The 14,738-nt window shown below is 42.7% G+C and overlaps 1 protein-coding gene across 4 annotated transcripts in view; it reads right to left on the reverse strand.

The window, feature by feature from the left end:
- The window catches only part of dcp1a (decapping mRNA 1A), a 49,488-nt gene that overhangs the window by 8,418 nt on the left and 26,332 nt on the right, over positions 1 to 14,738 (reverse strand). For all 4 annotated transcript variants that reach the window (XM_033036541.1, XM_033036542.1, XM_033036543.1 and 1 more), the window contains 3 exons: positions 4,968 to 5,087; positions 3,151 to 3,861; positions 1,305 to 1,514 (listed from right to left, as the gene is read on the reverse strand). In XM_033036541.1, the coding sequence (XP_032892432.1) occupies positions 1,305 to 1,514; positions 3,151 to 3,861; positions 4,968 to 5,087 (1,041 nt within the window). The remainder of the gene's footprint in view (positions 1 to 1,304; positions 1,515 to 3,150; positions 3,862 to 4,967; positions 5,088 to 14,738) is intronic.

Genomic DNA, 14,738 nt, shown 5'->3' on the forward strand with positions numbered 1-14,738 from the left:
TCATCCATGGTTTCTAGGGCCACCTCCTCGAGTACTCTGGGCGAAAAAGCGAATGGCGAAAGAGACAAAACTACAACTGGATCTTGGCTAAAGGAACAATGCTGTAAATTAACATCCTCTCATTTTCATTGTAGTCACTGGTGAGTTGCCTGGTGTTGCTTGGAGACGCAGTCTCAGGTGCCCTGCATATTGAAAACATTGAGGCAATGGCTCTCTAGTTGCATTGTTGAGTTGAGTTTATTGTCACGTGTAGTGAAAAACATTTGTTGCGTGCTGACCAGTCAGTAGAAAGACAATACATAATTACAAAAAACATATGTAATTATGTCAATTTCTGCTGATTTCTGCTAGTTCTGTTCTTTCAGTTATTATCCCATGCATTGAGGAAAATCTTTTTTCTTTAAGAATCGTGGTTAATATTGAATGGAAACACTGGCCTAGAAATACAATGGTGGAGCATTTTATAAGGTCATAAATGATAAGAGTAGAATTAGGCCATTTGGCCCATCACGTCTACTCTGCCATTCAATCATGGCTGATCTATCTCTCCCTCCTAACCCTATTCTCCAGCCCATAACCTCTGACACCCGTACTAATCAAAAATCTATCTATCTCTGCCGTAAAAATATCCACTGACTTGGCCTCCATAGCCGTCTCTGGCAAAGAATTCCAGATTGCTCACAATATTCCAAATGTGCCATGACCAGCGCCTTAGAGAGCCTCAGCATTACATCCTTATTTTTGTATACAAGCCCTCTCAAAATAAATGTTAACATTGAGTTTGCTTTCTTTACTACCGATTTGACTCGAAGATGAACCGTTTGGGAATCCTGCACCAGCACTCCCAAATCCCTTATCAGCATTGTGGCATTGAAAAGTCAATTATTCCTCAGACTCAAATGTAACAAAGAGTTGCGGCGTGCTACATGCTATTCTGGAATTTGGCAAGGAACTTCACAAGCTCGGCAGCATTTCTTCATCACTCAAACACTGGAAACAACCATCCCCTTTCACACTCTGTGGGAGAGAATGAGAAAGCACACACACAAACACACACTTTTAGGATACAATGCAAAGGATTATTCCACAGAAGATGTTGACAGGTGAAGGAAGTATGGAGAAAGATCACACAGGCTGTCTTTGGGGGGCAGTTGATCGGCTCTGAAGGGAACGTCACCACTTGCTGCGAAGACGTGCAATGTTAGACGTCACAGCAGGTGAAGCAGAGGGACAAGGCATTTCAATTATTAGCACACGCTGCATTACTGGTCAAGATAACACTGTTCATATGCAAGTAACATTACCTTTATTAGATGAGTTAGTGTTTCCTGAAGCTGAGTCTTGCTGAGAACAGTGGGCAAGGGTGAAGATCGGGCCTCCGTTGCTAACGTTAAAGGTGAAGCAGAAGCATACTTGCCCTCAGCTTCTGACATTGCTCCTGCTGACTGCTTGAACATACTGGGAGACAGAAGCATAGACGGGCCCATTGCAGAGGTGGTTGGCGTGAGAACAACCTGGAAATGAACACACAGATCTGGCAGCCAGATACACATGGAAAAGCAAACATTTACCTGATTTATACCATTATACGCAGGCAGGTGGGACTAGTATAGATGGGGCATGTTGGCCATGTGGACAAGTTGGGCCAAAGGGCCTATTTCCACGCAGTACTACACCTCCTTCTTTCATCTCCGCAACAGCGCCAAACTCAGACCCTCTCTCACACCTCCCGCTGCTGAAAGACTCATCCATGCCTTCGTCCCCTCCCGACTGAACTATTGCAACTCACTTCTACTTGGCATCAGCTCCACCTACATCAACCAACTCCAACTGGTCCAGAACGCAGCCGCCCGACTCATCACCCACACCAAATCCTGGCATCACATCACTCCAGTCCTCAAACAACTTCACTGGCTTCCCATCTCCCACCAGATCACCTACAAAGCCCTCCACCATCTGGCCCCCCCATATCTCACTGACCTCCTCTCCCCCTACCAACCCTCACGGTCCCTCAGATCCACATCAGCCGGTCTCCTCTCCATCCACAAGTCCAACCTCCGCAGTTTTGGGGACAGAGCCTTCTCCAGGGCAGCTCCCAGGCTCTGGAACTCCCTCCCCCAACTGATCCGCAATTCCGTGTCCCTCACCATCTTCCAGTCCCACCTCAAGACCCATCTCTTCACCTCTGCCTATCCTTAGTCCCACGTCCCCCTCCCTTTTCATCTGTGCATTAATTGCCTCATATTGTGTTTTGAATTGAATTCTGTCTTTACTTTGTGTACTAGTCATGTCTCTACTATTTATTTCATTCCCCTTACATGTTTTTCCTCTACCTGCTAAATTTTTGTAAGGTGTCCTTGAGATTCTTGAAAGGCGCCCATAAATAAAATTTATTATTATTATTATTATGACCCTATATTGTGGAATCTGATTTTTCTAATCATGGATTGTAAGCTTGAATTTAGTTTATCGCTAAAATGCTAAATTCAAGTGTGGAACACTGATATGCTGATCAAAATGCAAAATGACAGTGAAATATTTTGTTGCAGAATAATTAGTGGGTTCACTCCTATGCAAGTGATACTTTATCCACACTATATGCCTTGTATGTAAACTCTTGTGGCTTGTCTGTAAGTAATGGCTTCCTGACACATTCCTGATGTATTCTGGAATATTCCTGCCAGTGACACAACACAACCGTACATTTTCCACTTGACCAAAGACTTCTCACCAGATTGTGCAACACAGCCCCGACTATGTGCACGATGCTGACCCAAACTGCCAGTAAACAAGGGTAGGCCTGTTACTATATGACCCTATTCATTATCAGGGTCTGATATCTGCCTATCATCCTCTATGTACCTGTAGAGCCAGGACAGAAAACGTTCTTCTTGCACTACCCTTCGTGCTCCTCAAACTTGGTGTTTCCACAGCATCAAAGCATCACGAGACACAGCACTGGCCCTTATTGGAGTCTGTTCATTGTACAGAACCAATGTCCATGAATCCCAACAACCCGGTACACTCTATGCTCTACTTCCTTCACCTCCATCTCACAATCCTGTCATTTTAATATTGAACCTGACTCTGGCCACTGGTGTAACAAAGTCCCGTGTTGTAGTTTAAATTATATAATTCAACAATTCGTACCTGCAAAGAGACCTCTGTAGTTTTTACATTTGGTTCTTTAAAGCACTCTGGTGTTACAAGCAGTGGAGAAAAGTTTGCAGCTAAGGAGGGTTTTCCGAGAGTCTGGTGCGGCTGATCATGTGGATGTGCGAGTTTGAGTTTCTGAAGCAGTTCATGACCTTGGGATGGAATATCTGAAGTGGTTCTATCACCAGTGGCTGTCTGTGAAGGCTGGCTCCCTGCTGACGATGTAGTCTGATGAGCACACGCTGCATCTGAGGAAAGTGGGCACATCATAAGTGGCGAAATAGTTTTGACTTCCTGTTGCAATCTCTGACTGTTACCATTTGTACTGATGGTGGATGCGGTCTGATTTGCAGTAGCTTCAAAATTTAGGGAAGTAAGAATATGGGGACTGGTACAAGCGTTGTACATGCGCTTTGTTTTTTCATTTTTCTGGAGAGCTGCCGGTGTCACGAGCATTTCCGAGGAAACCTCCTGGCACTTCAATCGAGTAAAACTACTTTTGTTATTTAGACTCTCGGGGCTCCCGAGGTGTTTATCTGTAGATTGTTCGTACGTGAAGGGTTGCATCAAGTTCTGGCTTCCCAACTTAGCATCTTGCTGAGATGTCAACACCACATCATGATTAGGGTTTATCGGTTGTTCTTTTGCGACAGGGGCGCCAAATAATTCCTCTACAGTCAAGTGCTTGGCACCCGAGAGATTATTCTGCAAGATAAAAAAGGCACAGTTTAAAATGTCTGCTTACACTGGTGGAGCAGGTTGTTTCTTCATTAAATAGTGAAGACCAAACACCACTAGGCTAGTAAGTCAAGTGTACAACATTATGTACGATTTGATCGGTTTTGGGTTTAAGACAGTAGAATCACTTTGACACACTGCGCACATTCGGCATTCATTGGGATATTTTCATGGGCCCTTTGAGGATCTGTCACATTTGGGGCAGTGGGGTCAGTTGTGGATTGCATGATACCATATTTCATCACAAATAACCAGGGGGCAAAGACTGGCTCCAGTTTAAGTTAAAGGGCCAGTCTGCACCTGAGCCACCAGTGAGAAAGGCCTTTTGGGCATTGGCACCACAGCTTTGGGCTCCTGCCACCGTGTGCAATTTTATTGTTCATGTATAGTTTCTGTACAGAATCAGGATTCAGGATTCTTTGATGCACAATACCCGTACATCCAAAAAATGATCCACTCCTGTAGTTCCCCCACACAGCAGCATGTTAGAGCCCAGAAGAATCAAGTCTGGTGTACCTCTGCGCACAGCCATAAACTCTGTCCACAATAGTTCTCACCCAGATTCCACATCAGAGGTTGAAGGAGATTATCTGACCCAAGATTCCAACCCTTGAATCCACCCAGACTGCCATCCAATGTCTTGTGCCTCACTTGCACTTTGCACAATGTTCTTGAATCCTCCTTTACATCAAGTCCCATGCAAACATCACCACTGCCTACAAGAGGTACCAGATATCCAAAACACACCTTGATTCTAATATTCTTATTCTGCTTTCAAACACCTCATCCATCACACTAACTTTTTTTTCAGTTCTATAACCTACAAACTACACACTTTTAATCACCCAGATTTAAATTGCAAATGTTGTTTTCTGGATTTACCATCTTAAAAGAGCCTGACTGTACATCATCACTGTACATACCCCCCTTAAAGATGTCTTCTTAACTTGCTCGATACCACTTTATGTGGTTCTGTTAAACATTGTTTGAGATTACTCTGGTGAACCACATTGTCCCATTGAAATAGTGTCATCTACATGCGAGGAGTTATAATTGAGACCATGTCCAACTACCTTGTGGTGGTGTGATGAGGAGGAGGTACATTCATCGGTTGGTGCTTTCATTGCCAGGCCTACAGAGTTGTGTATGCCCGGAGAACTTGACAAAATACTTGAATCACCAAATTGACATGTCTGAAAATAAAAGAAGCAAACTTTATATTAATTTATCAAAATACAATTTCATGATATAAAAGATCACAAGGAAACTAATAGTCCTATCAAAATACATATATTTTTTTGCAAATTATTCTGAAATGTATGAAATGAGTACTTTGGACAGATGCTGAATTTTCAATCCTTCTGAGATGTTTCAGAGCAGACAGCCAGCTGCAGATGGGAACCAAGTCTCTTTCTCTTTCAATTTGTGTTAGGAAGATAAAAGCTACTTTACCTTAAATTTAGTAATGACGTAAACCAAATAAGATAATATTCCGTATTTTACATCTCAGTGCAGTTAAAATATTCCACTCTATTTCACTGGTCCAAGAATACCAAACCAGGGACATTGAAATCTTCAGAGCAAGTATTTACACACCTCTGTAATCTGGCATGGTGGGGTGATGGAAGGGTGGCATGTCCTTTGATGGAAGTAGATTTCTTTTAAAAAATCACAATTTTAACTAGAAACTCCTGAGTTTCCTACAGAATTAAAAAAAAATCATGCTTGTAACATTCAAAGGTCTCCACCTCCGTGCATTATTTGCAAACTAAAGCAATGCGTACCTTGAAGTCTCTGAAACTCATAGCTTCCACCAATTTAAAATATTAAAATCTATTCCAAATCTCAGATCACTCATTTCTATAAAATAGATGCACTAGAACTGGTATTTTATCTGTACACTAACAAGGTACATCATTAGAAGCTAGTGAAGAGTGAAACATCATTTTCAGCACCGGAGATTTGTTTGACACTGAATGTTTTAAAATACATTTGCGGATTCCTTACTTGCTAATTATTAACTAATAAGGTTAGTGTCAGGGTCATTTAAAAAACTAGATTCGGTAAAATTACTTAAAATAGCAGGTTTGTCAACATTCCAAGTTACTTCAAAGATCATTTTATCAAATTGTGAAATGTTCCACAGTTGAATGTTACTGTTTAAATGATAGAGCCACGATTTCTGCACGTTATTTTAAGATTCCTGTTCTGAAATATCAGGTTGTTATGTTCTCATATCTAATCAGGAGCAATGAGCTTTTCAACGTGAAGGTGTATATTGCTTCACTTCCTCCGCAGTTTCTTCAAGTATATTTTCATGAATATATGAACGTGTAATATATAAAATAGTCCCAGAGGTTATAAGATCATAAGGTCATAAGAAATAGGAGCAGAATTAGGCCATCAAGTCTACTCCGCCACTCAATCATGGCTGATCTGTCTCCCCCAACTAACCCCATTCCTACCTTCTCCCCTTAATCCGACACCTGTACTGATCAAGAATCTATCTCTGCTTTAAAAATATCCATTGACTTGGCCTCCACAGCCTTCTGTGGCAAAGAATTTCACAGATTCACCACCTTCTGACTAAATTATTTCTCATCTCCTTCCTAAAGGAATGTCCTTTAATTCTGAGGCTGTGACCTTAGTCATAGACCCTCCCACTAGTAGAAACATCCTCTCCACATCCAGGTAATTTGTTAAGGAATGAGTGTTTTGATTTATCTGTACTTTTTTAATATTTTGCTTGTTCAGAAAATTTGAAGGGAGGGAAGTGGCAAGGAAAATAATCTTGTGGATAAAACAGTACAGCTCTTTGACACATTGAGTGGACAGAAGCGGAATGATTGGGACATTTAAATGAAAACAGGAGCTGTTTCAACATATCATTTCATCTGAGAAATAAAAAGTGGCTATGAAGTGCTTTAGAACAATTGAGAGATTCCAGAAGCCTTTAGTTTTAGTTTAGTTTAGTTTCATGTCTGACCCAGGTCAGATTAAAATTATTAATTCATCCTTGTTTTCCCTATGACATACCACATCTTTGGGTTAAAATTGCTTTTGTTAAAAAATAAAGATGCTGTACTGCTCTTTCTGAAAATTCTAATCGATAATTTCTTTATCAAGTAAATTCACATGATTTTTCACATGCCTGTCCTGCTGAGTCACTCCAGCACATTTAAAAATTGCATGATACAGTGCCCTCCATAATGTTTGGGACAAAGACCCATCATTTATTTATTTGCCTCTTGTGCTCCACAAGTTAATATTTGTAATAGAAAAAAAATCACATGTGGTTAAAGTGCACACTGTCAGATTTTAATAAAGGCCATTTTTATACATTTTGGCGACACCATGTAGAAATTACAGCAGTGTTTTACATAGTCCCCCCATTTCAGGGCACAATAATGTTTGAGACACAGCAATGTCATGTAAATGAAAGTAGTCATGTTTAGTATTTTGTTGCATATCCTTTGCATTGAATGACTGCTTGAAATCTGCGATTCATGGACATCACCAGTTGCTGGGTGTCTTCTCTGGTGATGCTCTGCCAGGCCTGTATTGCAGCCATCTTTAGCTTATGCTTGTTTTGGAGTCTAGTCCCTTCAGTTTTCTCTTCAGCATATAAAAGGCATGCTCAATTGGTTCAGATCGGGTGATTAACTTGGCCACTCAAGAATTGACCATATTTTAGCTTTGAAAAACTCCTTTGGTGCTTCAGCTGTATGTTTGGGATCATTGTCTTGCTCTAGAATTAACCGCCGGCCAATGAGTTTTGAGGCATTTGTTTGAAGTTGAGCAGATAGGATGTGTCTATACACTTCAGAATTCATAATGCTACTACCATCAGCAGGTATCATCAATAAAGATAAGTGAGCGAGTACCTTCAGCAGCCATACATGCTCAGGCCATAACACCCCCACCACCGTGTTTCACATATGGGGTGATATGCTTTGGATGTTGGTCAGTTCCTTCTCTCCTCCATACTTTGCTCTTGCCATCACTCTGATATAAGTTAATCTTCGTTATCCGTCCACAAGACCTTTTTCCAGAACTGTGGCTGCTCTTTTAAGTACTTCTTGGCAAACTGTAAACAGGCCATCCTATTTTTGCAGCTAACCAGTGGTTTGTAACTTGCAGTGTAGCCTTCTGCAGACAGTGGTCATTGACAAATCCACACCTGGCTCCTGAAGAGTGTTTCTGATCTGTCGGACAGCTGTTTGGGGATTTTTCTTTTAGAGAGAATTCTTCTGTCATCAGCTGTGGAAGTCTTCCTTGGCCTGTCAATGCTCTCTTTTTTCTTAAAAATGTTCCAAACAGTTGATTTTTGTAAGCCTAAGGTTTGGCTGATGTCTCTAACAGTCTTATTCTTGTTTCTCAGTTTCATAATGGTTTCTTTGACTTTCATTGGCACAACTTTGGTCCTCATGTTGATAAACAGCAATAAAAGTTTCCAAAGGTGACGGAAAGACTGGAGGAAAGACTAGGTGCTGAGAACTCCCTTATACCTGCATTAAGGAAGCATTTAGAAACATAGAAACATAGAAATTAGGTGCAGGAGTAGGCCATTCGGCCCTTCGAGCCTGCACCACCATTCAATATGATCATGGCTGATCATCCAACTCAGTATCCCGTACCTGCCTTCTCTCCATACCCTCTGATCCCCTTAGCTACAAGGGCCACATCTAACTCCCTCTTAAATATAGCCAATGAACTGGCCTCGACTACCCTCTGTGGCAGGGAGTTCCAGAGATTCACCACTCTCTGTGTGAAAAAAGTTCTTCTCATCTCGGTTTTAAAGGATTTCCCCCTTATCCTTAAGCTGTGACCCCTTGTCCTGGACTTCCCCAACATCGGGAGCAATCTTCCTGCATCTAGCCTGTCCAACCCCTTAAGAATTTTGTAAGTTTCTATAAGATCCCCTCTCAATCGCCTAAATTCTAGAGAGTATAAACCAAGTCTATCCAGTCTTTCTTCATAAGACAGTCCTGACATCCCAGGAATCAGTCTGGTGAACCTTCTCTGCACTCCCTCTATGGCAATAATGTCCTTCCTCAGATTTGGAGACCAAAACTGTACGCAATACTCCAGGTGTGGTCTCACCAAGACCCTGCACAACTGCAGTAGAACCTCCCTGCTCCTATACTCAAATCCTTTTGCTATGAAAGCTAACATACCATTCGCTTTCTTCACTGCCTGCTGCACCTGCATGCCCACTTTCAATGACTGGTGTACCATGACACCCAGGTCTCGCTGCATCTCCCCTTTTCCTAGTCGGCCACCATTTAGATAATAGTCTGCTTTCCTGTTTTTGCCACCAAAATGGATAACCTCACATTTATCCACATTATACTGCATCTGCCAAACATTTGCCCACTCACCCAGCCTATCCAAGTCACCTTGCAGTCTCCTAGCATCCTCCTCACAGCTAACACTGCCCCCCAGCTTAGTGTCATCCGCAAACTTGGAGATATTGCCTTCAATTCCCTCATCCAGATCATTAATATATATTGTAAATAGCTGGGGTCCCAGCACTGAGCCTTGCGGTACCCCACTAGTCACTGCCTGCCATTGTGAAAAGGACCCGTTTACTCCTACTCTTTGCTTCCTGTTTGCCAGCCAGTTCTCTATCCACATCAATACTGAACCCCCAATGCCATGTGCTTTAAGTTTGTAAACTAATCTCTTATGTGGGACCTTGTCGAAAGCCTTCTGGAAGTCCAGATACACCACATCCACTGGTTCTCCCCTATCCACGCTACTAGTTACATCCTCGAAAAATTCTATAAGATTTGTCAGACATGATTTACCTTTTGTAAATCCATGCTGACTTTGTCCAATGATTTCACCACTTTCCAAATGTGCTGCTATCCCATCTTTAATAACTGACTCTAGCAGTTTCCCCACTACCGATGTTAGACTAACTGGTCTGTAATTCCCCGTTTTCTCTCTCCCTCCCTTCTTAAAAAGTGGGGTTACGTTTGCTACCCGCCAATCCTCAGGAACTACTCCAGAATCTAAAGAGTTTTGAAAGATTACTACTAATGCATCCACTATTTCTGGAGCTACTTCCTTAAGTACTCTGGGATGCAGCCTATCTGGCCCTGGGGATTTATCGGCCTTTAATCCATTTAATTTACCCAACACCACTTCCCGGCTAACCTGGATTTCACTCAATTCCTCCAACTCCTTTGACCCGCGGTCCCCTGCTATTTCCGGCAGATTATTTATGTCTTCCTTAGTGAAGACGGAACCAAAGTAGTTATTCAATTGGTCCGCCATATCCTTGTTCCCCATGATCAACTCACCTGTTTCTGACTGCAAGGGACCTACATTTGTTTTAACTAATCTCTTTCTTTTCACATATCTATAAAAACTTTTGCAGTCAGTTTTTATGTTCCCTGCCAGTTTTCTTTCATAATCTATTTTTCCTTTCCTAATTAAGCCCTTTGTCCTCCTCTGCTGGTCTCTGAATTTCTCCCAGTCCTCCGGTATGCTGCTTTTTCTGGCTAATTTGTACGCATCATCCTTCGCTTTGATACTATCCCTGATTTCCCTTGTTATCCACGGATGCACTACCTTCCCTGATTTATTCTTTTGCCAAACTGGGATGAACAATTTTTGTAGTTCATCCATGCAGTCTTTAAATGTCTTCCATTGCATATCCACCGTCAACCCTTTTAGAATTAATTGCCAGTCAATCTTGGCCAATTCACGTCTCATACCCTCAAAGTTACCTTTCTTTAAGTTCAGAACCATTGTTTCTGAATTGACAATGTCACTCTCCATCCTAATGAAGAACTCAACCATATTATGGTCACTCTTGCCCAAGGGGGCACGTACAACAAGACTGCTAACTAACCCTTCCTCATTACTCAATACCCAGTCTAAAATAGCCTGCTCTCTTGTTGGTTCCTCTACATGTTGATTTAGATAACTATCCCGCATACATTCCAAAAAATCCTCTTCCTCAGCACCCCTGCCAATTTGATTCACCCAATCTATATGTAGATTGAAGTCACCCATTATAACGGTTTTGCCTTTGTCGCACGCATTTCTAATTTCCTGTTTGATACCATCTCCAACTTCACTACTACTGTTAGGTGGCCTGTACACAACACCCACCAGCGTTTTCTGCCCCTTAGTGTTTCGCAGCTCTACCCATACCGATTCCACATCCTGCAAACTAATGTCCTTCCTTTCCATTGCGTTAATCTCCTCTCTAATCAGCAACGCTACCCCACCTCCTTTTCCTTTCTCTCTATCCCTCCTGAATATTGAATATCCCTGGATGTTCAGCTCCCAGCCTTGGTCACCCTGGAGCCATGTCTCCGTGATCCCAACTATATCATAGTCATTAATAGCTATCTGCACATTCAACTCATCCACCTTATTACGAATGCTCCTTGCATTGAGACACAAAGCCTTCAGGCTTGTTTTTACAGCACTCTTACCCCTTATACAATTTTGTTGAAATGTGGATCTTTTTGATTTTTGCCCTGGATTTTCCGGCCTGCCACTTTTACTTTTCACCTTGCTACCTATTGCTTCTACCCTCATTTTACACCCCTCTGTCTCTACGCTCACACATTTAAAAAACCCTTTCCCTTTAACTCCATCCTCCACTAGCCCATTCGACACCCCACCCCCCTTATTCAGTTTAAAACCACCCGTGTAGCAGTGGCAAACCTGCCTGCCAGAATGCTGGTCCCACACCTGTTAAGATGCAATCCATCCCTTTTGTACAGTTCCCCCTTACCCCAAAACAGATCCCAGTGATCTAAGAATCTAAATCCCTGCCCCGTGCACCAGTTCCTAAGCCACACGTTCAGGTCCCGTATCTCCCTGTTCCTGCTCTCGCCAGCACGAGGAACTGGAAGCAAACCGGAGATAACAACCCTGGAGGTCCTGCTTTTCAGCATTTTTCCGAGCTCTCTAAAGTCACGCTGCAGAATATTCATCCTCTTCTTTCCGACATCGTTTGTGCCGACATGCACTACCACTTCCGGATGTTCACCTTCGCCCTTGAGGATTTTCTGCACTCTGTCCGTGACATCCTGGGTCCTGGCACCAGGAAGGCAGCACACCATCCTCGCATCCCGTCTGTTGCCGCAGAAACCCCTGTCCGTACCTCTCACAATGGAGTCTCCCACTACAATGGCGTTGCCTGCCTTAGGCCTTTTTGGTTTTGGCTCAACAGCCCTATTCGCATCACAAGCCAGTCCTTCGCCCAGTGTAAACAGCTCTTCTGTCCCGACAGCTTCTAAGTGGGTGAACCTGTTCACAAGAGGTACAACACCCGGGGACGTTGGCATTCCATGCTTCCCTCCCGTTCTCACTGTCTCCCACCTTCTCTCTTCCAGTACCTTAGGTGTAACAATCGTACTGTAGGACTTGTCGAGGAACGACTCCGTTTCTCGGACGAACCGGAGGTCATCCACTTGCTTCTCCAGTTCCCCAACACGGCCCTTCAGGAGCTCTACCTGGATGCACTTCTCGCATTTGTAGCAGCCAGAGGCACCGGCGGTGTCCTTGACCTCCCACATACTGCAAGCATCGCACTGAATCAGCTTGCCTGACATCTCCTTCTTTCGTCTCCTAAGACTCTCGAGCCAAAGACTCACACTTTTCTCACAGGGCACTTCCCTCACAAGGCCGCTCACTCACTGCCGCTCGCTAAGAGCAGTCTTGCTTAAATTGACTGATAAATTGCCTGATTTACCAATTTACAAACCAAATTCCTCAGTTTTCAACTGTTTTCCCAGCACTGACTCACTTCTCTCCTCCCACTTGGGCTAGAGCCAATCAGTCGTATCTCTTGCTAAACTCCTGCTGCTGTGGTTGCTCCCAAAACTACAGCAGTTTAAAAACACCTGAGCAATTACAAACACCTGTGAAGCCATGTGTCCCCAAACATTATGGTGCCCTGAAATGGGGGGAACTATGTATAAACACCGCTGTAATTTCTACATGGTGAAACCAAAATGTATAAAAATACCCTTTAATAAAATCTGACAATGTGCACCTTAACCACATGTGATTTTCTTTCTATTACAAATATGAAATTGTGAAGTACAGAGGCAAATAAATAAATGATGGGTCTTTGTCCCAAACATTATGGAGGGCACTGTGTGTCACAAGGAAATCTTACAGAATAATTTCAAAATCTGATATCTATTGCCAGAATAGAGACAATCTAATAAATTTGGAATAATACAATGATCAGCCGCGGCAAGGGTTGAGTTTGAGAGGGGATATATGTGCGGTGTTCTTCCTCTTACTGCCTCTAGCGACAAAACAGATTAGAAATCAGATAACATTTATCAAGAATTATCATCATCATTGTTGAAAACATCAACAGGCACGGTGCCTTACAATGCTATGTACGACAGTGATCGCAACTTCTACTGAACTTCTACTTTATCAAGAGAGCATTTTTGAAATCCATTTGATTTGGATTTACAAAATACAAAAGTACTTTTAAAGTATTTGTATTTGGTTTGAGAGTCAGGGGAAGATATTCTTCAAATGTAATCTACATAAAGTAGCCAGGATTGCAAGCAAGATTAGTGTTTAATCCCTAGTGAATTATCTATATAATTAAGTCTCATCTTGACTACTTCCTGTCTGCACTGTATATTGATTTAACAAAACACTACCATATATTGCTATGATGATTTTTGGCCATCTTACTCACAGTCCTCCTCTGCTGAGCAGGCCCCGAGGATTTTTCCCATCGATGAAAAATAAAATAGTTATGAGTGTTTAAAAAACCTTGGGATCCTCTCGCCTTTTAATCACCGCGATGAAGGTAACGCAGGACTATAAAACCCCGGATACCTGGACGTGACTCAGTCACTCTGCAAGATTGCGAGGGAGAGGCCACGACTCTCATTCTAAGTTGTGAATCAACTGAGCTGTGAATCTGCAATGTACTTGCAATAAATGATTTGTTAGCCCTTAATGACAATGCCATGAGTTGTTTGGCCTGCTGCCCTGCCTGTGCTTGAAACTGCAATGCTTTATTAGGTCCGACTGTGCTTGGAAGGAATAGATGCTTTATTAGGTCCGACAGTGCTTGGTTCAAAAGTCCCGCTCATTTCGTGACTTCCGCTTAGTGGACAGGTCTCGCTGATTGTGTAATTTCCGGTGAGTGCAGAGGTCGCACTGATTGCGGAATTTCCGGCAAGTGCAGAGGTCACGCTGATTGCGGAGGTGCCACAGACTGCGGAAACCCCAAAGTGGAGAGCCGCGGAGTATTCAAGAAAGTTTACTGCCATATATATGGTGTGTGAGTATATGTTAGTGTGTGTGTGTGCGCGTGTGAGTGTGAGTGGTCTAAGTGACTGAGCTGCCAGCCCAAGAATCCATTCGGTCCACAATCTCCATACTAGCCCTCTGGAAACCAGTCTCTTTGGCACACAACACCATGCTAGCGCTCCAGAAAGCCCCCTCCCCCCACTATATTGGAATTGGTGGAGAGGTGGAATATTGCGTTGGGGGACCAGCCCTCCCGTGTGAAGCTGGGACCCAACGGGTCCCACTTAGTCTAGTCACAGTTAAAAAAAACAAGGTAGTTCTTCGTAGATTTGCACCAAGGGTTAGACTTTTGCTGCTTACATTGAACTGTTTGACATAACAGGATACAGAGAAACTCTGAAAATGTTTGTTATCACCAAGCAGATTAGTACAATTTCATTCTAGCCTTCATGTGTTGCAAGATTAAAACATTTATAAAAATTCACTCCAGAAATTTCCAGAACAAAATGCAGAATGTTCTATTGGTATCAGGTGAGCAGTGTATATCTGTGACAATCAAATGTTAAATACAATGCAATAATGGT

The sequence above is a fragment of the Amblyraja radiata genome, chromosome 18, assembly GCF_010909765.2.
Source record: "Amblyraja radiata isolate CabotCenter1 chromosome 18, sAmbRad1.1.pri, whole genome shotgun sequence".
Lineage (NCBI taxonomy): Eukaryota > Metazoa > Chordata > Chondrichthyes > Rajiformes > Rajidae > Amblyraja > Amblyraja radiata.